We start from the raw sequence: 24,076 nt of genomic DNA, 5'->3' as shown, positions 1-24,076 counted from the left end.
GCCGACGGAAACCCTCCCCTCCCCTCCCTCCTCGCGCGCGCACGGCAGCCTCCGTCTCCGTCCGTCCGTCCGTCGCCGTCCGTCCCCGGAGGCAAAGAAAGAAAGGTAGCACCACGACTTCTCCCTCTCTCTCTCCCTCCGATGGCCCTTCTTCCCCGGCAGATCAGCCTGCACGCCTTCTTCTTCAGCTCTCTTCTTTCCGCGGCCGATCCTCCTGCCAGCGGCGCAGTGCTACCAGGCAGGCAGGCAGGGATGGGGTTTTCGGGCCCCTCGTTTTGTCCGATCCTTCCTATTTTGGGTGGGGGTTTCGGTCCAACAAACAAAAGGGGCAGATTTTGGGCTGCTGCAATTTCCGCTGCTCCAGGGCGCTCCGATTCCTAGATTCTGCTGGGGCTTTTAGCACGGACCAAAATCAACATCATCTGACTGATTGAATTGAAACAAACTATAAAGTGCAGATATATTCTGTATTTGATATATGACGGTGCCACGGAAATGCTGGGATGTGGATTCCATCTCGCCATGGGTTGCTGCTGCTACTGGAAAAACTGCAGATTTGGTGCCTTGGGGTAGATACCTTTGGTACTAGCAAGTAGGATGCACATTTTGATCTGCACTGATAGATAGCAGGATGGTGTCACTCACAGACAAAGCGCTGCAGATATATGCAACTCTCTACAACCACTTGAACCCCCAAGGGGAGGGGAGCAGACTAGCTGCCGTGCCAAATCAAACAGGGCTGTTTCATTTATGCGTGTTCCTTCCTTCTAGTTTTGTGGATGGCTACCAAAGTGCGCGCGCGCGCAACACATCGTCTGCCTCGATTCGGCTTAACAGTCTAGGAAGAGAAAACATGCATCTTGTGTGGCTTACACTAGCTAGATCTCGAGGTCTCTACTGCCATTTGGGGAAGTGATTTATGTGTGTTCGTTTCAGTTTTGTTTGTGACTGCCAAATTCTGCTGCTTCATATGGGCCAACTGATTACTCACTACTGTAGTGCACGCAGCACATTGTGCGGCTCGATGAGGGTTAAGAGCGTAGGCAGCATGCACATTGTGCGGCTTACGCTTGAGTCTAGAAAACTAGCAAGTACATACAATGCAGCTCCATAAGGGAAGGGAACTAGTTTCAGCACCAAATCAAACAAGACCAGCATGGGAGGAAGTGGGCACTCCACACTTTCTGAGGTCTCCGGTAGAGTCGCGGTTGTGGTAAACAGGAGTGCCACTTGTTCTTGTTTTCATGTGTTCCTTTTGGTTTCGTGACTATCGAATTCCGCAACTTGGTGTGGGGTCATGCGATTTACTGGTTACTGTAGGCAGCAGATTGTGTGACTCGATGCGGATTAAGAGTGTAGGAAACATATCGTGCAGCTTACACCAGATTGCAAGGTTTATACGGGAGCACATTTGATTTTTTTTACAACGCGCCGATGCTGTAGTGTGTGCTGATCATTCGATTCTTCTTCTATATGTAGGCAGCGAATTGTGTGGCTCGATGTGGACTAAGTGTGTAGACAACATGGCTTGTGGCTTGCGCTAGATTTCGAGGTCTCTACCGAGGGTGCATTTCTCTTTTTTTTACAAGGTACCGATGATATATGTGTGCTGGTCATTTGATATTTTTTTCTGAACGAATGGTCATTTGATATTTGTGCTATGTGTTTGCTGATCATTCAATATTTGCGTTAATAACAAACTGATGTCCTGTATTGCTTTTGCTAAATAATCTTCTCCTCTGTGAACCAGTTGTTGGTGCAAGAATGGGGCACAAAAGTGACCTGGCTGACCAGCTGCAGGAGGATGGCAGTGATGGAATGAATGCTGTTGCTGCCGAATATGAAGAATGCAGTGAAGAAGAGGAACCATTTGAACGTGAATTCTACGATGATGATGATGATGATGATGATGATGATGATGATGATGATGATGATGATGATGATGATGACAAAGAAAATGTGGGTGAGCCAGAGACACAAGCTGTGGATCCTTGTGATGATCCTTTTGCGGAAGAAGAGGAGGCTAATGCAGAGGAACCTTGCGGTGGCATCACCCCACTTGAAGATGAGGATGCCAGTTACGATGAACCTTTTGTTGATGAACTCTGTTACGAGGAAGAAGACAGTGGCGAGCAGGACTCATATTATGCGGAGCCTTTCACGGATCAGCTCTGTGAAGTGGAGCCATGTGATGTTGAGGTGGCTCATGAGGAAAAGTTTGTGAAGAAGAAGTCCAGTCCTGTTCAGGCTATCAAGAAGGAACAAAATGAGGAAGAGGTCCTAAAACAGGCACTGGGAAAGGGCAGCAGCCATGAGCACAAGGTGGTACCAGTGACTGATGAAATTGAATTGAAGCCGTTCAAGAAACGATTGTCTGTCAGGTTTGCTACTGATGTGTCTTGTTACACATACAGTACTGAAAGTTTTGGTGCTGCCAGGTTGGAGAAAAGGAAAGCTCAGTTTGATGACCAGGACAGCCGCTTGTGTAAGAGGCAAGAACACACAGTTTCTTTACCTCAGGAAGGTGTCAAGCTGAAAGAAGTGGATGACACTAACCTGTATGTGGGTAACCTGCCAGCTTCTGTGACTTCTAACAAGCTCAAAGAGCTATTTCTACCTTTCGGACGAATCGTTCAATCAAGAGTGGCGGATGATCGTTTCACTGGTGTAAGCCGGGGATATGGCTTTGTGAAGTATGCTGAACCTCGTAGTGCCACAGCAGCTATTGAACGCATGAATGGGCGCCTGGTTGATGGGAAAACATTAGAGGTTAGAGTAGCTGCAGTTCCAGCTCCACCATCAGTATCCAATCCATCCATGCAGTCCGTGTCAGAAACTTGCAGTCTGCCCTCAAAGGAAATCGACCCGAGCTACTTGTATGTCTGTAACCTCCCCTCAGCCATGGACACGCTGAAGCTACTCGAGTATTTTCTGCCTTTCGGGAAAGTAACTGATATAAGGATGCCCAGGGATCACACCACAGGTTTAAGCAAAGGATATGGCTTTGTGAAGTACTCTGATTCTCATCATGCAGCTCAGGCCATCATCCATTTGAATGGATTTCTGGTTGAGGGTAAAAAGATAGACGTCCGAGTGTATGACACCTCTCCACCCAGACCCAACAAGGAAATCGACATGGCGAATCTATATGTCTGCAACATTCCTGTATCCATTGACACAAATAAGCTGGTTGAGCTTTTCTCGCCATTTGGTAAGATCACCCATGCTAGAGTGGCAGCAGACCAAGGATATGGCTTCGTCAAGTTTGCCGATTCTCAATGTGCTGCTGAGGCTATTGCACTAATGAATGGATCACTGGTTGAAGGGGAGACATTAATTGTCAGAGTTGCAGGCCTTTCATCATCAGCATCCAGCTCAGCTGTACAAGGCTCGCCAATTGCCTCTCCAGAAATCAACAAATTTAGACTGTACGTCACTAACCTTCCGCGGACCGTGAACGCTGATAAGCTGGTTGAACTTTTCGTGCCCTTTGGTCGGATCAGCAAAGTCATGATCAATCTGGAGTATAGCCTAGTGTTCTATGCAGATGTAGCGTCAGCGATCAAGGCTGTCGAACGCATGGATGGGTACCTAATTGGTGGAAAGAGGCTAGTGGTCAGGCGATCAGACTCCTCTTGTCCAACCGATGGGGCAGAGCATGGTTCATCACAGTCAGCTGCCAAGCCCATGAGAGAAATTGATATGGCCAACTTGTGTGTTGCCGGCATCCCACCGACGATTACTGGCGATCAGCTGGTCGAGCTTTTCCGGCCGTACGGACAAATTGTGCAATCTAGGATGTTTCGTGGGTATGGTATGGTTAGGTACCAAAACTCTTCGTCTGCCGCTGCTGCAATTGATCATATGGATGGTTATCTTATTGGAGGAAGTACCCTGGCTGTCAGAGTATCAGGCCTTCCTAATCCTGTTGATTTCAACGCTGCAGCAAACGCTCCTCTAACGCTACAACAGAGGCCTGCCAATGCCAATGCTGCTGCAACAAATCCCATGGATCTCAACGCTGCCACAAATGCTCCCCCAACACTACAACTGCAACAACCGTGGCCTGCCAATGGGCAGCAGAAACAAATCGACATGACCAACTTATATGTCTGCCATCTCCCGCCCTACGTCACCACTGAAAAGCTGATCGAACTCTTTCTGCCATGCGGCCAAATCACTCAAGCCAAGGCAGTTGTTGACCTATGCACTGGTGTGTGCAAGGGATACGGATTTGTCAAATTTGCTGATACTTATGCTTCTGCCGTGGCTCTCAGTTACATGAACGGTTACCTACTGGAGGGCCACATCTTGGAGGTTAGGATAGCCGGTGTCCATCAAAGCGCTATGGGCAGCTACATGGCGCATCTCTACTCCCAGTTCACAGTCCCTGATCCCTCAAAGACGGCAATTGGAGTACCAACGTCGCATTGGCCATACCATTTTGCTGCCGAATCAGCATACACTGAGAACAGGGGCCAGGGAACCGACGCTGCTTCTCAAACATCTCAGCCACCTGAATCTCTATCAGCCAGTTCATCATTTGCTCCTGACATGGAATGGTCTCCTGTGTCCTCAACCCATCTCGCCGACACTAGTTCTCAGCAGCAGCAGTTGTCAAGCCATGTCACCGACACTAGTTCTCAGCAGCAGCAACAATCTTCAGCAGGCTGGGCCGGTCCGCCTGGCTTCGAGCCCCCTCATGCGCATGCGTCGGTCTCTCCCCCTCAGCCGCCGCCGTCAGCAGTACCTTGGGCTGGCCCGCCCGGCTTCGAGCCCCATTCCATCCCCAAGAAAGATGCCGCCACCGCGACAAAACCTTCCCAACCTTGCTCCAAGGTCCATCTGGCAGAGTCAGGAGGCAGCCTGAAAAGGCGTTCCATCGTCTAGCACCATCTGCTTCCTTCAGGACACACTTGTGGCCCTCAACACCAATGATGTTCTTTTGTGCCTCAGTGTATCTCTTATATTACTTCTGGAACAAAATGAAAGATCCATGTGCTAATTAACATCATTTGGTTTAGCTAAGTATTTAACTAGTAGTAGACTTGGTTGGTTAGGGCGAGCTGGCTGCTAAAATGAAGACAATTAATTGCCAGCATAATCGTATTGTTAATTAACCTGCATGGTTATTTGTGATGCCAGCTGATGGCCTCCACTTTAGATAAGACGATTAATGGTTCCATTTCCATGCTGGCTTGCTGGTGTGATGCATTCTGAACTTTTAAATATGCTAGTATTTGTTCAGTCGAGTACAAGTTCTGTTCTGTTTTCAGAAGAAAGGAGAGTATCAGATTCCAGTTAAAAATCTACATAAGATTTTGGTTTTGTGTTGGGGATCTGTGTGCTCTCAGGCCGCAGATCTTTGAACAGAAATCGTGTCTTTTATTCTTCATTTAATTAGAATAGCGATCATGTTTTACAGTCTGTAGTACCGCAACTCTAATTTTTCAAATTGAGTTTCCACTAGTTTTTCTTTCATGTGTTGGTGTTTGCATTGCCGATTCAGCTATCTCTGGAGTTCATATCTTGAACAATGTCTTGTGAATTGTTCTCCAGGTGGTCTTATTTTGATGGCAGAGCTGGTTGAAGTAGAGCTCCGTTTTCATGCAGCTACGATTCTCCTTTTCTCTTCTTTTTTATCCATTTAATTTTTTCAAGATTTTTATTAGTTTTTATTGATGTTAATGCTATTCTTAATTTAGCACTCCCTCTGTCCGGAAATACTTGTCCTGGAAATGGTTGTATCTAGACTTATTTTAGTTATAGATACATCCATTTTATCTATTTCTAGGACAAGTATTTCCGGACGGAGGGAGTATTTCTATGAGTAATTTCTTGCCATGAATTTGTATCATGGGTAATAAAATTTTTTCTACATTTCAAAAAGTTGGCATGCATTGACATAGGACAGGAGGCTTAGCTAACACTGGATAGTTAGATTCAATATGAGGCCTTGCATGTGTCAGCAAATCTGTGAAGACGCTTTTTTAAAGAAACAAACCATCTACTTAGGGCATGTACAATGGTTGATAAGATAGTCATATCTTAACTTTTGCATGTAATCTAAAGAAGACAAAAAAGAGAGTCTACAATGGATCATCTCTTAGCCTTATCTTCAATAATTAGAAATTCCTAAAAACATGGTGAGACATATTGTGCTAAGAGATCATCTCTTGTCTTCTCTTAAATAAGAGAAGACAAACCTTTTCTTATGAGTTCTCTCTCCTCCACCTCATCATTTATCCTACGTGGCACTCCTAAGATAGAACCATTGTACATGCCCTTAGATGTTTGTAACTGTTAAGGTATAAAACTGACCCATACTTCTGTGATCAATAATGTACTAGCGAAAATCGCCATTTTCCGAAAGCACAAGAGAATTCTCTATTGTACAAGGTGAAAGCCCATATTAATTTTTAAAGAAGCCAATTGCTCATTCTTTATTTTTCCCAGCACATGAAAGTTGAACGATTGTTAGTCAAAAGCTGGCTAGTTTATTTTGTGGAAGACTGGAACTTTGATAGCTAATATAACCGGGGAAGCGTGAATTTGCTAATAATTCAGAAGCTCACATTCCATTCGAAAAGATTTTCTCAGCAGTTGTGCTCCAGGTATAATTGTTCAAGCACAGGAAAGCTGGGGAAACTAGACTGAATACCCACCAGAATCCATCAACCAGCCTACATTTACGAAGCAGTTCAGATCCAACAACCATCACACGCATGGACCAAGGAACTTCGGCGTCTCCAAAACACTGTCTCAATAACAAATCAACTTTGCGAATGAGCTCTTGGTTAGCATGGATCTGGGCTGCTCGACGCTGATCTTCGCATTGCAGGCAGTCTGTGCCAACGCCTGCACCAACTCATCGACCCTTGGATGATCTTTCTGGCAGTAGATTTTGATCCTCTCGATGCAAGGGTAGCTGCCTGAGCCCGATGGCGACGCTCTCCTTATTGGTAGCAAGAGTTTGCATGTGGTGCATTCGTCCTGCAGAATATCAACATCAAGGTAGTCGTAGTGTCAGTAAGAGTTGTAGCAGACCAATTGGTACGTGGACATATATGCTTCTGAGTAAGTACCATTTCGAGCTTCAAAGTGAGCTCCTTCAGCTTGTCCGAGCATTGGAGAATCCGGTGCAGTGGGTACAAGTCAGCAGTCATGCACCAATCGCCCAGCACCAAGCTTGTCAGGTTGCTGAACATTGGGCATGTTTGCAAAGCTCCCTCAAATGTGCGCTTCAAATTCATCCATCAGACATGAAAGCAAACATTCTTAGACTAGCAACATTGGGCATTTTTCATCATATGGGTAAGAAACAGAAAAGAACCCATTCTTACCTCATGCAATGGCGCATGCAGCTCCAACGTTGTGGCATGTGAAAGGCCATCAAGTAGATGTAGATGACGATCCAATACTGTGTACTTATGATGAAAATATTTGGGTATTAGACTAATCGAAGCTGTTACCAGACAAGACAGATCCCTGGTTACTATACCACCAATTTCTGTGTCAAGGATAGAGAGATGGGTAAGGTTCCTAGCACAAATCAGGAGACTGGAGGTAAGCTGGCAGTCACTGATATGCAGAACCTTGAGTGACCTCGATGAGATCTCCTCACAGTCACAGAAACCACACCACTCCAGCTCTAGATGTTCAAGCACAGGGCAGTCGTAGTTCAGCGGCCTAAATAACCCATGTTTCAACATGACAGATTGGAGCCTGATTGTTTCGAGGTGCCGAGAAGGAAAGATTACTGTCCTATCCAAACTGAGAGATCCAGAAATATGAAGCAGACGAACTTTGTGCATAATGGCATGACGAATCCACACGGAACATTTGGTATCATTAACCCATTGGGCAGAGATTCGGGCTTCATCCAAGGAAGTGGTACAGTCATGCAAGAGCAGCAAGCAGTCCCCGAAATTCTCCAGCTTCCGTTTATCCACGAAATCTTGGCTGTCGATGCGGATGAATGGTGTAGAGCACCAAAGATTGCGCCATCTTGGTGAGAGAAGACTTGTGCGCACGACCTCCGGCATCGGCAGGAAGGACATCACATGGTGGAGCAGATCATCAGATAGGCTGCTGAGCCTGTCGACACCATTCCTGCTGCCTCGCGCACTCTTGGAACCACGGGGAATCGATGTTGGTGCCGACATTTCATCAAACAGAACAGCTGCATGAATCCACAAAGGGCAAGGGCAATGCTAAATAATCAAAATCACTGGTATACACATTTTGAGAAATCCTACATACACATGAAGGCATGAAACGATTTCAGTCATGAAGCAGCTGTGTTAGCGGTCACACAATGCAACATTATGTAAACGCATATAGTTCAGGGAGCGAGAAACTGTGGAAAGTTTAAGCTGCAAATACCACCACCATTCTAGTTCTAGAGAGGTGTGTTTACGACATTGCTTCAGAGCAAAGTGGTAAGCAAAAAAAGAATCTGAACCGGGTAGCACCTTTCTGTTAACACACTAGTAGGAGCAATTATGTTCTCCAAGATATCGAAATAATCCAATAATCACTGCTTCGAAAAGTATTTTGTGTTCTTATAAGCATTCCAGTTTAAATTACAACACTTGACATAAGTTTAACAGTAGCAGCAAAGATGGTGCTAGATGCAGAGCATGGTAAATTGGTGATCAGTCACAGACAGAATTTTGTGCCCATTACAAAACTTACAAAGCTACTCTTAATGAAGAGAGTTCGGGCCATTACTTGGTTACAAAAAGGGAAACGTGGTGACCATTAAGGTCTTTCTCAAATATCTGTAAAGTAAGTTGACAGTTCATGTACTCACGTAAGTTGTTTCTAATTTATATAACCAGGAAGTATCATTGCATGATTGACATCAATTGTGTGTAGGTTCAATTGTATGGTTGACATGAACATGAATTGACATCAATAGCAATACAAGCAGGAGCACTGTGTGCATCAATTATGCATCTTTATCTTCCCAGATTTGGTAAGCAGAATTGCAGGAAGGGGAGATCAGTTGTACCTTGCAAACTTGCTAAGGCAGGTCGGCGGTGCTGGTCTGGCGCCGCGGAGGAGGCAGCGATGATGCGGACTGCGGACTGCGGACGCCCAGCGGGTTGGAGGCGAGCCGGCGAGGGAGAGGACCGTGCGGCCGGCCGGCGCCGTGATGGGAGCGAGCTAGCTACAGCCGACAAGGGACAGTACAGCGGAGCTGCGGGGCAAGCCGGCGACGGGAAGGAGAGGGCCAGAGGGGAGCGGGCCGGCGGCCGACCGGCGACGTCTGGGAGGGGAGCGGCCGACGGTCGAGGGAGAGGAGCGGCGCTGTCAGCCGCCGTGTGCCCGTGTGGCGGCGTCCCTCTCTGTCGATAGGAGAGAGGAAGTCATGGGAGCGGGCTGCTGCCTTGCTGGGCTCAGGCCGATGGGCTGCCGTTTTGGGCCCCAAATAAATTGTCAGAATTCTAGGTGGCCTACGGCCCACCCGTGCTTCCCACTAGCGACCAAGGGGATGGTCTATTTTATTTTATTTTTTGAGACTAGGCCGGGCCCTACTCGGGTCCTCCCCTCGTGGCGAAGATATACGAAACGAGCACCACCCCGGCCGACTCCCCGAGTCTAACTCTAAGCTAGACATCGCCTCACCGTTCCAATAAATTCTCCCGGTTCTTGCGGATTCCTTTGAATGTCCAGCTGATGGAGGACTTTGTGGCGTGGAACTTCACGAAATCATATACATTTACAGTTCAGTCAGCATACTATGTTGAATGGCACCACCAGCATGACACACAAATCAGAAGATTCGATGGACAGGGCAGCTCAAGGATGAATCCAGTATAGGAAACTCTCTGGAAATTAAGAGTGCCAGCAAAGGTTAAGATTTTTGCTTGGAAGGCGTTGCACGACACAGTTGCGGCTCGAGCTGTCCTTGCGAACAGACACATAAAGGTGTCCCCTAAATGCCCGCTATGCCCGGACGGGGCAGAGGATATTCGACACTTAATTTTCACTTGCCAACGTGCTAAGGAAGTATGGCGAGCAATGGGCCCGACAGAGATCATAGACGAAGCATTGACAGTAGATCGGTCGGGCAGTGTAGTGCTAGAGGAAATCATCCGCAATAATGTGAGAGTAAGACCGACCTTATCAAACCTGGGTGTTGCAGAATCAGTAGTGGTGGGAGCATGGTACATATGGTGGCAGAGGAGAGAATTTGTGAAAGGGAATTCTGTTACACCATCGGCAAGAACTGCATTTGCGATCAATGCTATCACCTCAAACTTCGCAGCAGCGGAGAGTACCGAGCAGCCACAGAAAATATCATGGGAAAAACCACCAGCTGGTAGCTATAAGATAAATGTGGATGCATCTTATTTCCAAGATGGATCTGGTGCAGCAGCTGCAGTTCTCCGCAACCACATGGGAGAGCCAGTTGCCGGTGGTTCTTGGCTACTGAAAAACGTCCATGATGCAAACACAGCAGAGGCTTTAGCGATGCAGAAGGGCTTGATGATGATTGAAAATATAGGCTGTGATGGAGTTCTCATGGAGTCTGATTCACTAGAACTGATTCATGCATGCAATGGTATCACTGAAGTTTGGAGTCCAGCAACGGCAATTCTCGCAGATTGTTTCCAACGGGCAACAAGATTAGGTGCAGTGTGCTTCCAACACTGCCCTAAAGAAGCTAATAGGGTCGCACATAATTTGGCTAGGCATGTTTATGATTCAAAGCTTGTAATTAATTGGGACGGTGATCCACCTAGTGTGATTCTTCCGGACATTATATTCGATGTAACGTTGATCTGAAGTTAATAAAGTACGCCCTAGGGCATTTCCCCTCAAAAAAAAAAAATTCTCCCGGTTCTTCACCCTAGCCCAACACGCAAAGAAACTCTTTGACCTAACTAGCACATATGCCCGTGCGTTGTCACGGGAAAGCAAATCCTCTCATACTTCAAGCGACCCTCATAAAATTCAACCCGATGAGGTATCACATCCGTCGCACGCTGCTGTCGCAAGCCCCTCTAGTCGCAATAAAAAAAAAATTCCTGCACTGTCCTTCAAAAAACAGAATGCATGTAAACTGATAAATATCTACCTAATAAAATGTTGCAATGAACAAGCCAAATTATGTGGCCTATCCTAGCTAAATTTTGGCTATATTAAGCAAAAAATTTAAGATAGCAAAACTTTGATTAGCTGTTAACACTGAGATGTTTGGGAATGAGAAGTTGGAATAAGGGCATTTTTCTTCTCTACTCGTTCCGTTGACCATCAAACAGTTTCTTAATTATGTTATGTCAAATGATGGGAAAAAGGAAGGAGTAATCAAAAAAGACTAGAACTACCCGATCCGTTGAAATACGATACGAAGGAAACGGACTTCAATCCCTCAATTCTTATTGTTTGTTCTTCTGATCTCCTTGTTTTTCACTACATCTCTATTTTCGGACGGACCACCAATCAACAACGTGCATCAAAAGCTGATCATTATTTTTTCTTATTTCCCTTCCGTGCATTCTATCCAATTATATCACCTTCCTTGCTTACTGCTCCTTCATTTGGACTGCTTTCCTTACTCTGTCACAAGAACTCAATTCCTTTCTTTATATGCATGTCGTCCTCTTTCCTTTCTTCATTTATTTATTCCCGAGATAGCTCCTTGATACATTGAAGATCAAAGGCGTATATAAATTGAGTGGATTAGACGAAAGAAGGCGAGGTGGGACTATTTAATAGAAAGAACAATTTTATCTACAGAAAATACTGGGATAGCTCAGTTGGTTGCAACGATTGATCTGTGAGAGGGAGGTCGCAAGTTCAATTCTCTACGAGAGCAAATATTTTTACCTTGCCTTATGTGGGCCTTCTTTCTTGGGCCACAGCGCCAAGTTGGGCTGTGAAGCCCACTGTGCGTACGCGCTGGGCGTTTAACTCGGATCGAAGCGACGACCAAATTTATGTTCGGAGGAAGATCTTTAGTGCTTGGTTGAAACCAAAGTATGGTTACGTGAAATTAAATGTTGACGTGGGATTTGATAGTGACACACTCGCAGCAACATTTGGAGCAGTTATCCGGGACCATAGGGCGAAATTTATAGCGGCTGCTAATGAAAAGATGGACCTTTGCTTCGACTCGTTCACAGTAGAAGCAATTGCAGTGAGGTTTGGTTTGAATCTTGCTAATACCGTCGGATGGTAAGATTGAAGTGAATTCAGATAGCGTGGAGGGGGTGAATGCGTTGAGCCAAGGCTACTCTTCTTCAGTCACTTCATCCATTATAGACGACTGTTATTTCATGTCATTAGGTTTTTCCCATGTCATTTATGATCATTGTAATAGGGAATGTAATCGAGTAGCTCATGAACTAGTAAGGTTAGCTAGGTTTTCTTCTCTGAGTGTTTGGATGGATAACGCCCCTAATGAGGTTATCTTTTTACTTGTAAACGATGCTACTTTACTTATGAATGAATAAAGGAGAAGAAGTTTATCAAAAAAAAAATACCACCTTGTTTATATTACGATTTTGTCCATACAAATTGTAAAAACGTATTATGAAATGAGAAGAAAGCGTGTTGTGACGGTGAACCCATGGAGTCAATCCGTGCTTTATTATTAGGGATAGATTCTTCTTCTGATGATCGATTCAACCTCTGATCAAAAAGACAGACCTTGGTTCTATTTCATCCCTATTGTTCGATGGAGAGAAGAACCTATAATTAGCTTTTCAGGAAATTTCCAAACGAACAATTTCAATGAAATCTTTCAATTTCTCCCGTCTCTCGTTCGCTATTCCGCCGCCGCGTCTTGTTGCTAGCTAGGGTTTCGTTTCGCCTCCCAATCATCTGATCGATGGCGGCCGAGGAAGGCGAGAAGAAGATGATCACGCTCAAGAGCTCGGACGGTGAGGAATTTCAGGTCGAGGAGGCGGTCGCCATGGAGTCGCAGACCATCCGCCACATGAGGATGTTCTCTGCCCCCTGTTCACTAGAGGACTATCCAAGAAATCCCCTATTCAGCATATCAAACAAACTTTCTTGGTTTCATTAGCATAAGGATATTAACTTTTAAGTTTCATTCCCTGCGGTTCTTTATCTCTTGAAAAAATGTTCAAGTGTATAGCTGGCCGCAAAATCAAAATTCAAGGCATGATTTTGTTGTCATTCTGAGAATCAAATCAAACATCGACCGTAATATTCCGCCGTGTTGCGGAGAGCTGTGAAGATTCATCCCATCTAGGAGTCCTACATAACCATTAGGAACAACATTAGACAGCACAATAAAACCATATCGACATGCTTTCTAACAGCAAGGCGGCTTCAGGTAGCCTTGTTGTGAAGGCAGGAGGTACAAGTAAGTAGAGCCCCATTCCACTCTCTGATGTCAACAAAATGGCCTGGATGGATAACTCATCCATTAAAGAAGCTGAAGCGATCCTCCTCCGTGGCCGGCTTAGCCCACCCCAGCTCGTTCTCTTCATCCTCAACACCACAATCGTCGGCACCATCATCTGAAATTAGATATGGTTCCAATGTCGAACCCAAATCCTTGGTACCATTCGCATGCTTCGCTAAGGGTCCATCGGATCATTTTGTCCGGCTCAAACATCCTACATAATACGTTATAGATGTTTGAGCCATGGTGGAACATGGTGGAACCTTAAGATTAGTTTTTTGTGATTTGTTTGAAGATGTTTGGGTTAGATTTAGTTTAGAAGGAAGATATACTAGTTGTGTTGAAGTACTTGCTATTGTGTAGTATTGAATTTAGAGATAGAAAAAAAATCGTGTTGAATCCTAAGATTATTTGTTCCTAATTAGTCTCGACTGGGGAACGCATGTTCATCTCTGGCGACTGGGGAAGACGACACCGAGGGGGGCTGCGGTTCGGCTAGGTCCCACCCACGGCCCCGCGTGAACTACTTAATTCAGGGCAGCAACGGCATGACACTTGGCGTTTTAAGCGTGCCACGTAGGGTGAGAAACGCGGGCGTGGCTTGACCATGGGCCACGGAAGAAACACGCGAGGGTTTGTCGTTTCCATATGGATAAGAAACGCCACAGGCCCTGACGTTGCAAAAAAAAAGTCATCTTGCAAAATAATCTGGTGAAGAGGTTATTTTGTGCTCAAGTTTTCTAACAAGGCCCCTGCTCCGCAGAACAAGACAAGGCACGGCGGCAAAAATCCCCCCTCCCTTCTCCCTCAGAAGCCCCTGGGATAGCCGCAAATTACCTTTCCCTCTCACATTTCCCTTCACCTTCTCTCCCTCCCTCGGCTGCACCTGCAAAAAGACAGGCTTTTCCTCTCCTTTTCCGCTGCTCTGCGCTGCTCTGCTCTTCATCACACGCCGCACGGCTCACGACGCACCCACCACCATCACGCCTCCGACTCCTCCGGGACTGCTCTGCTCGCTCGCCCCTATCCACCCACCACCCCACCTTCCCCTCCCCACGCCTCCTCTCCCCTCCCCTCGCGCGCGCACGGCAGGCTCCGTCTCCGTCCGTTGCCGTCCGTCCCCGGAGGCAGAGCAAGAAAGGTAGCACCACCGCTTCTCCCTCCCTCTCCCCTCCGACGGCCGCTTCTTCCCCGGTAGATCATCCCGCGCGCACCGTTATTGGGTGTTCTTTCCGCGGCCGATCCTCCTGCTGGCGGCGCAGGCAGGAATGGGGTTTTTGGCCCCCTCGTTTTGGCCGATTCTTCCTATTTTGGGTGCGGGTTTCTTGCCACAAAAGGGGCAGATTTTGGGCTGCTGCGATTTCCGCTGCTCCAGGGCGCTCCGATTCGGAGATTCCGCTGGGGCTTTTAGCACGGACCAAAATCACCATCGTCTGAATGAAGAAATTTCCCACAAAAAAAAACTGAATGAAGAAATGAAGTGCAGATGTGGTAATTAGGACGGTTGCCACGGAAGTGCTGGAAAGGATTGTTCCGTCCGGCCGTGGATTGTTCTTGCTGTTGCCAAAAAAACTGCAGATTTGGTGGCTTGTGTTGGATAATTGGCAGCAAGCAGGATGCAGCCCTTGATCTGCACTGGCTGCAGGGACAGGGAGGTTGTCACTCACGCTGACTGCTGCAGATGTATGGCACTCCTCTAAGACCACTTAAAACCCCATGGGGAGTGAGGGGACTAGCTGCAATGCCAAATCGAATAACGCTGTTTGATTTATGTGTGTGCCCTTTTAGTTTTGTGGATGGATAACAAAGTGCGCGCAACACATTGTGTGGCTGAATTCGGCTTAAGAGTGTAGAAAACATGCGTGTTGTGTGGCGTACACTAGATCTTGAGGTCTGCACTGGCATTTGATTTCGGTGTTCCTTTTAGTTTTGTGACTGCCAAATTGCGCAATTTGATATCGGCCAAGGATGACTTGCAGACTTGGATTACTCTGATTGACGGCTAATTCATGTATATGTCTGCTCCTTTACACTTCTTCCTAATGTTGCTCTTCTTTTAGGCTGCTTGTGGCCTTGCACCTTGGTGCATTTTACAAGCTTCATGTAACTGACCTTTTCCTCCAGGCATGTGCCTGCTTTGAAATATAAGGTAGGCCCCGTGCTACCTTTTTATTTTCAATTTTTTTTTTACTTACTACTGTAGTTTACGCAACACATTGCGTGGCTCGGATGCGGTTTAAGAGCGTAGACACCATGCATGTTGTGCGGCTTACGCTTGAGTGTAGAAAAATAGCAAGTACAATGCAGCTCTACAAGGGAAATAGTTTCAGTACCAAATCAAACAAGACCAACATGGGAGGAAAGTGGGTACTCCACACTTTTCTGAGGCCTCCCGTGGAGTCGCGGTTGCGGTACACGGGAGTGCCACTTGTTTACGTGTGTTCCTTTTAGTTCTGTCACTAATCAAATCACACAACTTGGTATGGGTCAAGCGATTTACTACTTGTTACTGTAGGCAGCGCATTGTGTGACTCGATGCCAACTAAGAGTGTAGAAAACACGCCGTGCAGCTTGCGCTAGATTTCGAGGCCTCTACCCAGTGCGCATTTTTCATTTTTTACAAGGCGCTGGTGCTATATGTGTTCTGGTCATTTGATATTTGTGCTATATGTTTGCTGATCATTCGATACTTGTGTTAATAATGAACTGATATCCTGTATCGCTTTTGCTAAACAATAATCTTCTCCTATGTGAACCAGTTGTTGGTGCAAGAATGGGGCGCAAAAGTGACCTGGTTGACCAGCTGCAGGAGGATGGCATGAGTGCTGTTGCTGCAGAATATGAAGAAGGCATTGAAGAAGAAGAAGAAGAAGAACCATTTGAACGTGAGTTCTACGATGATGATGACGATGATGCCAGCAATGAGGGTGGGCCAGAAACACAAGCTGTGGATCCTTGTGAAGATCCTTTGGCAGAAGAATCGGAGGCTAATGGAGCGGAACCGTGCGATGGTGCCACCCCACTTGAAGATGAGGATGCCAGTTACGATGAACCTTTTGTTGATGAACTCTGTTATGAAGAAGACAGTGGTGAGCAGGACTCGTATTATGCGGAGCCTTTCACGGATCAGCTCTGTGAAGTGGAGCCATGCGATGTTGAGGTGGCTCGCGAGAAGGAATTTGGGAGGAAGTACAGTCCTGTTCAGGCTATCAAGAAGGAACAAAATGAGGAAGAGGTCCTAAAACAGGCACTGGGAAAGGGCAGCAGCCATGAGCACAAGGTGGTACCAGTGACTGATGAAATTGAATTGAAGCCGTTCAAGAAACGATTGTCTGTCAGGTTTGCTACTGATGTGTCTTGTTACACATACAGTACTGAAAGTTTTGGTGCTGCCAGGTTGGAGAAAAGGAAAGCTCAGTTTGATGACCAGGACAGCCACTTGTGTAAGAGGCAAGAACACACAGTTTCTTTGCCTCAGGACGGTGTCACACTGAAAGAAGTGGATGACACTAACCTGTATGTGGGTAACCTGCCAACTTCTGTGACTTCTCACAAGCTCATCGAGCTATTTCTACCTTTTGGACGAATTGTTCGATCAAAAGTGGCGGATGATCGTTTCACTGGTGTAAGCCAGGGATATGGCTTTGTGAAGTATGCTGAACCTCGTAGTGCCACAACAGCTATTGAACGCATGAATGGGCGCCTGGTTGATGGGAAAACATTAGAGGTTAGAGTAGCTGCAGTTCCACCATCAGTATCCTATCCATCCATGCAGGCTGTGTCAGAAACTTGCAGTCTGCCATCAAAGGAAGTTGACCCGTGTAGGCTGTACGTATGCAACCTCCCCTTATCCATGGACACGCTGAAGCTACTCGAGCATTTTCTGCCTTTCGGGAAAGTAACTGATATAAAGGTACCCAGAGATCAAGCCACAGGTTTAAGCAAAGGATATGGCTTTGTGAAGTACTCTGATTCTCATCATGCGGCTCAGGCCATCACCCATTTGAATGGGTTTCTGGTTGAGGGTAAAAAGATAGATGTTCGAGTGGCTGAGGTCTCTTCAACCAGAACCATCAAGGAAATCGACATGGCGAATCTATATGTCTGCAACATTCCTGCATCCATTGACACAGATAAGCTGGTTGCACTTTTCTCGCCATTTGGTAAGATTACCCATGCGAGAGTGGCTGCGGACCAAGGCTATGGCTTTGTCAAATTTGCCAATTCTCAATGTGCTGCCGAGGCTATTGCACTAATGAATGGATCACTGGTTGAAGGGGAAACTCTAATTGTCAGAGTCGCAGGCCTTTCACCACTTGCATCCAGCTCAGTTGTACAAGGCTCACCAATTCCCTCGCCAGAAATGAAGAAATCTAGACTGTACGTCACTAACCTTCCGCGGTCGATGAACGCTGATAAGCTGGTTGAGCTTTTCGTGCCCTTTGGTAAGATCAGCAAGGTTGTGATCAATCTAGAGTATAGCCTAGTGTATTATGCAGATGCAGCATCAGTGGCCACGGCTGTTGAACACATGGATGGGTACCTGATTGGTGGAAAGAGTCTAGTAGTCAGGCGATCAGACTCTTGTCCAACCGCTGCAGCAGCGCATGCTCCTTTATCATCACAGTCAGCTGGCGGCACGCCCACAAGAGAAATTGACATGGCCAACTTGTATGTTGGCGGCTTCCCACCAACGGTAACTGGCGATCAGTTGGTCGAGCTTTTCCGGCCATTTGGACGAATTGTGCAATCCAGGATGTTTCATGGGTATGGCATGGTGAGGTACAGTGATCCTTTGTCTGCTGCTGCTGCAATTGATGAAATGGATGGTTACCAAATCGGAGCAAGTACCCTGGTTGTGAGAGTAGCAGGCCTTCCTAATCTAATGCCTCGGGTGGATTGTCTAACAGCACTACAGGTGCCTCCTGGCAATGAGCAGAAAGAGGTTGACTTGACCAACCTATATGTAGGCCATCTCCCGCTCTATATCACCACCGAAAGGCTGACCGAGATCTTTCTGCCATGCGGCCAAATCACTCAAGCAAAGGTAGTCGTTGACCGGCACACCGGAGTGAGCAAGGGATTCGGATTCGTCAAATTCGCCGATACTTATGCTGCTGCTGCGGCTCTGAGTTACATGAACGGTTACCCGCTGGAGGGGCACATCTTGGCGGTCAGAATAGCCAATGTCCATCCAAATGATATGGGCAGCTACATGGTGCGTCTCTACTCCCAGTTCAAAGTCCCTGATCCCTCTACCATGGCGGTTGGAGTGCCAACATCGTCGTATTGGCCGCCGTGCTATTCTGCTGAATCAGCTTACGCAGAGGATTATCGGGGGCAGGGAACTGATGCTGCTGCTTCTCAAACGTCTCAGCTGCCTGAATCTGTGTCAGCCAGTTCATCATTTGCTGCTGAAAGGGATTGGTCTCCTGTGTCAAGCCATGTCGCCGACAGCTCTCAGCAGCAGCCTTCAGCAGGCTGGGCCGGTCCGCCTGGCTTCGAGCCCCTCCATGCGCACGCGGCAGTCTCTCCTCCTCCGCCAGTGGTACCTTGGGCTGGCCCGCCAGGCTTTGAGCCCCATTCCATCCCCAAGAAGGAAGATGGCGCCACCGCGACTAAACCTTCTCAGCCTTGCTCCAAGGTCCATCTGGCACAGTCAGGAGGCAGCCAGAAAAGGCGTTCCATCGTCTAGCACCATCTGCTTCCTTCAGGGCACACTTGTGGTCCATGGAGCCCTCAATCGCCCCCAGATGATGTTCTTTTGTGCTCAGTGGATCTCTTGCATTGCTTCTGGCAGAAAGAAAGACCCATGTGTTAATTAGCATCATTTGGTTTAGCCATGTACTCAACTAGTACTGTAGTAGTAGACTTTGGTAGTTAGGGCGAGCTCGAGCTGCTGGTAAAATGAAGAAAATTAATTGTCAGTGTAATCGTATTGTTAATTAACCTGCATGCATATAGCAGCCTTGCATGGTTATTTGTGACGCCAACTGATGACCACCATTTCATCAGTTAAGTAAGACGGTTAAGGTTCTATTCCCATGCTATCAACGCTTGCTGGTGTGATGCATTCTGGACATTTAACTATGCTATCAATGTATTTGTTCAGTCAAGTTTCAGTTCAGTCCTGTTCTGTGTCAGTTTCGGTTAAATTTACTCATGAGATGATAAATTCATGCGCCTCCTGAATTTCGCTGGTTTTGTGTTGAGTGGAGATCTTTGAACAGAGATCATGCCTTTATTATTCATTTTGAAAAGTACTTTGTGCTGGAGTTTCAAATATAGTTTTTCTTCCAGGTGTTGATGTTTGCCTTGCCCAATCAGCACTGCCATTCTAGCTCCTAAGTTTCACTGGCATGCAGCCTACATTTTGTTTTTCCTTTAGTTTATCTCTTGAAAAATATAAGCGCAAAACTGATTGAAGTAGTTGAAGTAGAGCTCTGTTTCCTTGCAGTGAGCTATCCAGTTGCCTGTTTTTTCTTAACCTTTAATGATGTTTGCATTTTATTTCTCATGAGTATTTTGTGCCCATAAATTTGTGGCTTCTAAAAAGATGGATGCATGCATTGGCACACCATGTGATAAGCGCAAAATGAAAACAAGGCAAAAAAGAAGCGATTGATTGGCACACCATGTGTCAGCAAATGAGGTATTGCATGTGTAAGCAAATCTGTGAAGATACTTCTCTGTGAGAAACAACCATCTAGATGCCTGTTACTGTTAAGGTAGTACTCCCTCTGTAAAGAAATATAAGAGCATTTAGATCTCTAAACACTCTTATATTTCTTTACGGAGGGAGTACTTATTTGTTTTCATTATGCAGTACAGTAGGGTTTTTTGTTCTCCACTTGTGTCTACACTGAAGGTATCACATCACTGATCACAGATGTATATTTAGGTAACTTATATTTCTTTACGGATGGAGTAATCCTGAAGTAGATTCACTCGTTTGCTCAAGTAAAACCAGAGTACTGACTGACTGACTCTCTACTTATACTTCATAAAAAGAGAGGCAAAATAAGTCAGTAGCATCATGCTACCAGAATAGTACAAGTCAGCTAGCACCAGTAACTAACTAATCAGATTATTTTGCAAAAAAAAAACAAGGCAGATTAATCTACAGAGAAATAATACTTCGCACAACACATAACTCAGAAGTCAGTCTTGCGCAAACAAAGAAGTTTCCTGGTGGATACAGAGCACAAGTTCCAGCGCCGTCCCATCCTGATATCAATGCTTGATATATGTGCTTTTGGGGAGAGATATTTGAAGAGAAACCATGTTATAAATTATTATTCGTGGTGTTTGCAGAGATATTTGAACGAGGTCTTGCTTTAGCATGGATCAGGGCCACTCGATGCTGATCTTCGCATTGCCGGCAATGGGCAGCAACGCCTGCACCAACTCATCGACCCTCGGATGTTCTTCTCGGCAGTAGATTTTGATCCTCTCGATGCAAGGGTAGCTGCCTGAGGCCGACGGCGGCGCTCTCCTTGTTGGCGGCAAGGCTTTGCATGTGCTGCATTCCTCCTGCAGAATATCAACATGAAGGTGGTAGTGTTAGTAAGAGTTCTAGCAGACCAATTGGTACTTGGACATATATACTTCTCAGTAAGTACCATTTCGAGCTTCAAAGTTAGCTCCTTCAGCTTGTCTGAGAGCTGGAGAATGCGGTGCAATGGGTAGAAGTCAGCAGTCATGACCCAATCGCCCAGCACCAGGCTTGTCAGGTTGCTAAACGTTGGGCATGTTAGCATACCTCCCTCAAATGCGCGCTTCAAATTCATCCATCAGACACCAAAGGAACATGTTACAGTGTTGCAAAGAAAATATAATACTAACATATACAAGGGGAAACTGTCAGTTTAAAAAAAGAAGACCGTCCCTTAACTTTGAACCCAGAAGCAGACTAACTAGGCAAGCAAATACATTCTCTCTCGAAATAGGCTTTCACCCCGTTTTATAAATAAAGAAAGCAACCACCACGTCCGTACAACAAGTTCAAGTGCAGCAAAGCAGATAAATACATTCACCTACACTTGTATGGGTAAGAAAAGAAAAAAAGACATTCTTACCTCATGTAATGGCGCATGCAGCTCCAACGTTGTGGCATGCGGAAGGCCATCAAGTAGATGATGATCCATTACTGTGCCCATATGATGAAAAGATTTAGACCTTAGATTAATCAAAGCTGTCACCAGAGAAGACAGATCCCTAGTTACTATAGCACCAGCATATGGGTGAAGGATAGAGAGATGGGTAAGGTTCCTAGCACAAATCAGGAGACTGGAGATAATGAGGCAGTGACTGATATCCAGAACCTTGAGTGAGCTTGATGAGATCTCCTCATGGTCACAGACACTGCACAACTCCAGCTCTAAATGTTCAAGAACAGGGCAGTCGTAGTTCAATGGCCTAAATAACCCATGTTTCAACGTGACAGATTGCAGCCTGATTATTTTGAGGTGCCGAGAAGGAAACATTGCTGTGCTATCCAAACGGAGAAATCCAGAAATATGAAGGAGACGAACTTTGTGCATAATGGCATGACGAATCCATGCGGAACACGTGGTACTATCAGCACGGTAGGCATGGATTCGGGCTTCATCCAAGGAAATAGCACCGTCACGCAAGAGCAGCAAGCGGTCCCCGAACTTCTCCAGCTTGCATTGATCCACAAAGTCTTCGCCGTCGATGCGGATGAATGGTGTAGAGCACCAAAGAAAGCGCCATCTTGGTGAGAGAAGACTTGTGCGCACGACCTCCGGCATCGGCAAGAAGGACATCACATGGTGGAGCAGATCGTCTGACAGGCTGCTGAGCCTGTCGACACCATCCCCGTTGCCTCCCGCACTCTTTGAACCACAGGGAATGGATGTTGGTGCCGGCATTTCATCAAGCAGGACGGCTGCATGAATCCACAAAGGGCAAGGGCAAAGCTAAATAATCAAAATCACAGGTATACACATTTCAAAAAATCCTTGATACACACGAAGACATGAAACGATTTCAATCATGAAGCAACCATGTTGGCAATCACACAATGAAACCTTATATGTAAAAGCATACAGATTAGGAAAGGGAAACACATATGCAGCCTTGAGCGAAAAATTGTGGAAAGTTTAAGCTGTAAAAAATACCACCATCCTTGACATAAGCTCAATATTCGGCAAAAGAATAACATAAATAGCTCAATCAAGTCTCACAACATATCAGTTAAGGAGATATGTTCCAAATGTGTACATTTCGAAGCAATTGCATCAATTATTCAGTTGTATATAAGCAGGACGCAGAATTGCATGATTTGCATCAATGGCGATGTGACTAGAACATGCATTGACATCAATTGTATGGCTGACATGAACATGAACTGACATCCATGGCAGTATAAGCAGGAGCAGTGTATGCATCAATGATTCATCTTCATCATCCCAGATCTGCAGGAAGGTCAAATGTACCTTGCTTAACTTGCTACGGCAGATCGGCGGTGCCGGTCTGGCGCCGCGGAGGAGCCAGCGATGGTGCGCAATGCGGACGCCCTGCAGGTTGGAGGCGAGCCGGCTAGTGGAGAGGATCGTGCGGCCGGCCGGCGGCGGGCGTCGGCGTCCCTCTCTGCGGTTAGGAGAGGAAGTGATTTTTTCTTTAGGCGAAGGAGAGGAAGTAATGGGAGCGGGCTGCTGCCTCACTGGGCTGAGGCCGATGGGTTGCTATTTTGGGCCTCCAAATCTGCCACATGATAAAAAAAATTCCTCATAATTCTCAGTGGGCCACGGCCCACCCGTGACTCCCAATAAACAATATATCAATTATATCCACTCTGATTTTTTATATCCACTCTAATCAGAGTCCATTGTCAACTCATTTGTTCGTTTGGCTCAAAAAACTCATTTGTTCTAGACTGGACACATCGCCGAGCTAGAACAGATTCGCGTCCCAACAGTGCCACAAGCAAGACCAGCCTGTCCGATGAGTGTAATTGTGCCAAGATGGGGATCACCTCCTGAAGGGTGCACTAAATTCAATGTCGATGCAGGGATCTCTCACGATCATGATGTTGGTGTAGCTACTGCAATATGTCGCGACCGTGATGGCACCTATCTTGGATCATCAGTGTTGGTTATTCGGGGCCTTCTAGACCCGGCGACAGTTGAAGAAATAGCATGCCGAGAAGCATTGGCATTGGCGGACGGTCTGGGAATTTGTGACCCTTTTGTGGCTTCAGACTGCAAACTGGTTGTTGATTACATTCAGAAGGGTGTGGAGGAAGCTGTGAAGAAATTATTAAAGAGATCAGGAAAAGACTTTTATTTCTTGTAACTTTATTCATGAATCTAGAGGCTTGAATGCCGATGCTCATAGGTTAGCCAGATTTGGTGTGTGTCGCACTCTAGGGAGACACATTTGGTTGGGCAACCCTCATGATCCTTTAGTGATCAATGTAAACACTTCGATTGATTAATAAAGCCTGACTATTTTTGCTAAAAAAGGCCTTTTAAAAGGAACTGGCTAATTAACTTTGGAAAACTACATTATAAGTTGAGAAGAAAATTGGTGTCATTTGACATCTAAAGTTTCACCAGCCTTACTACGTACTGCCCAAAATCCTGCTTTGGTGAGCTTTCCTCAAGGTGACACCGAAGGCCTACCTCCTTTTGTGTGCCCCGCACCTCCACCATGAGGATGATG

General features: G+C 46.2%; 4 protein-coding genes across 7 annotated transcripts; 2 read left to right on the top strand and 2 right to left on the bottom strand.

Moving 5' to 3' along the window:
* On the top strand, positions 1–5,189 carry LOC123191093 (multiple RNA-binding domain-containing protein 1). Of its 3 annotated transcripts, none has more exons than XM_044603867.1 (3): positions 1–105; positions 1,480–1,552; positions 1,751–5,189. In XM_044603867.1, exon 3 carries the CDS (start codon positions 1,765–1,767, stop codon positions 4,888–4,890), a length of 3,126 nt encoding a protein of 1,041 aa, XP_044459802.1. In that variant the 5' UTR covers positions 1–105; positions 1,480–1,552; positions 1,751–1,764; the 3' UTR covers positions 4,891–5,189. The 3 variants fall into 3 exon arrangements, with proteins under 3 accessions (XP_044459802.1, XP_044459800.1, XP_044459801.1); XM_044603865.1 differs by having other exon boundaries at positions 1,480–1,589; XM_044603866.1 differs by lacking the exon at positions 1,480–1,552 and having other exon boundaries at positions 7–105.
* Positions 5,190–6,551: 1,362 nt separating this feature from the next.
* LOC123191094 (F-box/LRR-repeat protein At3g58900) lies at positions 6,552–9,364 on the bottom strand. Its single transcript, XM_044603868.1, has 4 exons — positions 9,017–9,364; positions 7,344–8,182; positions 7,086–7,241; positions 6,552–6,993 (listed from the first exon to the last, which is right to left on the bottom strand). The coding sequence occupies exons 2-4, from the start codon at positions 8,163–8,165 to the stop codon at positions 6,763–6,765; spliced, it is 1,209 nt and encodes a 402-aa protein (XP_044459803.1). The 5' UTR covers positions 8,166–8,182; positions 9,017–9,364; the 3' UTR covers positions 6,552–6,762.
* A 4,937-nt stretch (positions 9,365–14,301) lies between these two features.
* LOC123191092 (uncharacterized) lies at positions 14,302–19,460 on the top strand. Its single transcript, XM_044603864.1, has 2 exons — positions 14,302–14,528; positions 16,147–19,460. The coding sequence occupies exon 2, from the start codon at positions 16,161–16,163 to the stop codon at positions 19,080–19,082; it is 2,922 nt and encodes a 973-aa protein (XP_044459799.1). The 5' UTR covers positions 14,302–14,528; positions 16,147–16,160; the 3' UTR covers positions 19,083–19,460.
* A 921-nt stretch (positions 19,461–20,381) lies between these two features.
* On the bottom strand, positions 20,382–23,025 carry LOC123191091 (F-box/FBD/LRR-repeat protein At5g22660). 2 transcript variants are annotated; one of them, XM_044603863.1, is made up of 4 exons: positions 22,849–23,025; positions 21,466–22,298; positions 21,010–21,165; positions 20,382–20,920 (listed from the first exon to the last, which is right to left on the bottom strand). In XM_044603863.1, exons 2-4 carry the CDS (start codon positions 22,279–22,281, stop codon positions 20,735–20,737), a joined length of 1,158 nt encoding a protein of 385 aa, XP_044459798.1. In that variant the 5' UTR covers positions 22,282–22,298; positions 22,849–23,025; the 3' UTR covers positions 20,382–20,734. The 2 variants fall into 2 exon arrangements, with proteins under 2 accessions (XP_044459798.1, XP_044459797.1); XM_044603862.1 differs by having other exon boundaries at positions 21,466–22,329; positions 22,849–23,015.
* Between the last annotated feature and the right edge of the window lie 1,051 nt (positions 23,026–24,076).

Source organism: Triticum aestivum, chromosome 2A (assembly GCF_018294505.1).
Source record: "Triticum aestivum cultivar Chinese Spring chromosome 2A, IWGSC CS RefSeq v2.1, whole genome shotgun sequence".
Lineage (NCBI taxonomy): Eukaryota > Viridiplantae > Streptophyta > Magnoliopsida > Poales > Poaceae > Triticum > Triticum aestivum.
The sequence above is the reverse complement of the archived record's forward strand: the minus strand, read 5'-3'. Positions and strand labels throughout refer to the sequence as shown.

What these genes read in the sequence shown, in the direction of transcription:
- LOC123191091 (XM_044603863.1), bottom strand. Translation starts at nt 22,281, where the DNA reads ATGCCGGCACCAACATCCATTCCCTGTGGTTCAAAGAGTGCGGGAGGC. An exon ending in TGCATGCGCCATTACATGAG is followed by an intron (nt 21,166 to 21,465) that starts GTAAGAATGTCT and finishes ATGAATTTGAAG; the next exon opens with CGCGCATTTGAGGGAGGTAT. An exon ending in TAACTTTGAAGCTCGAAATG is followed by an intron (nt 20,921 to 21,009) that starts GTACTTACTGAG and finishes GATATTCTGCAG; the next exon opens with GAGGAATGCAGCACATGCAA.
- LOC123191093 (XM_044603867.1), top strand. Translation starts at nt 1,765, where the DNA reads ATGGGGCACAAAAGTGACCTGGCTGACCAGCTGCAGGAGGATGGCAGT.
- LOC123191092 (XM_044603864.1), top strand. Translation starts at nt 16,161, where the DNA reads ATGGGGCGCAAAAGTGACCTGGTTGACCAGCTGCAGGAGGATGGCATG.
- LOC123191094 (XM_044603868.1), bottom strand. Translation starts at nt 8,165, where the DNA reads ATGTCGGCACCAACATCGATTCCCCGTGGTTCCAAGAGTGCGCGAGGC. An exon ending in TGCATGCGCCATTGCATGAG is followed by an intron (nt 7,242 to 7,343) that starts GTAAGAATGGGT and finishes ATGAATTTGAAG; the next exon opens with CGCACATTTGAGGGAGCTTT. An exon ending in TCACTTTGAAGCTCGAAATG is followed by an intron (nt 6,994 to 7,085) that starts GTACTTACTCAG and finishes GATATTCTGCAG; the next exon opens with GACGAATGCACCACATGCAA.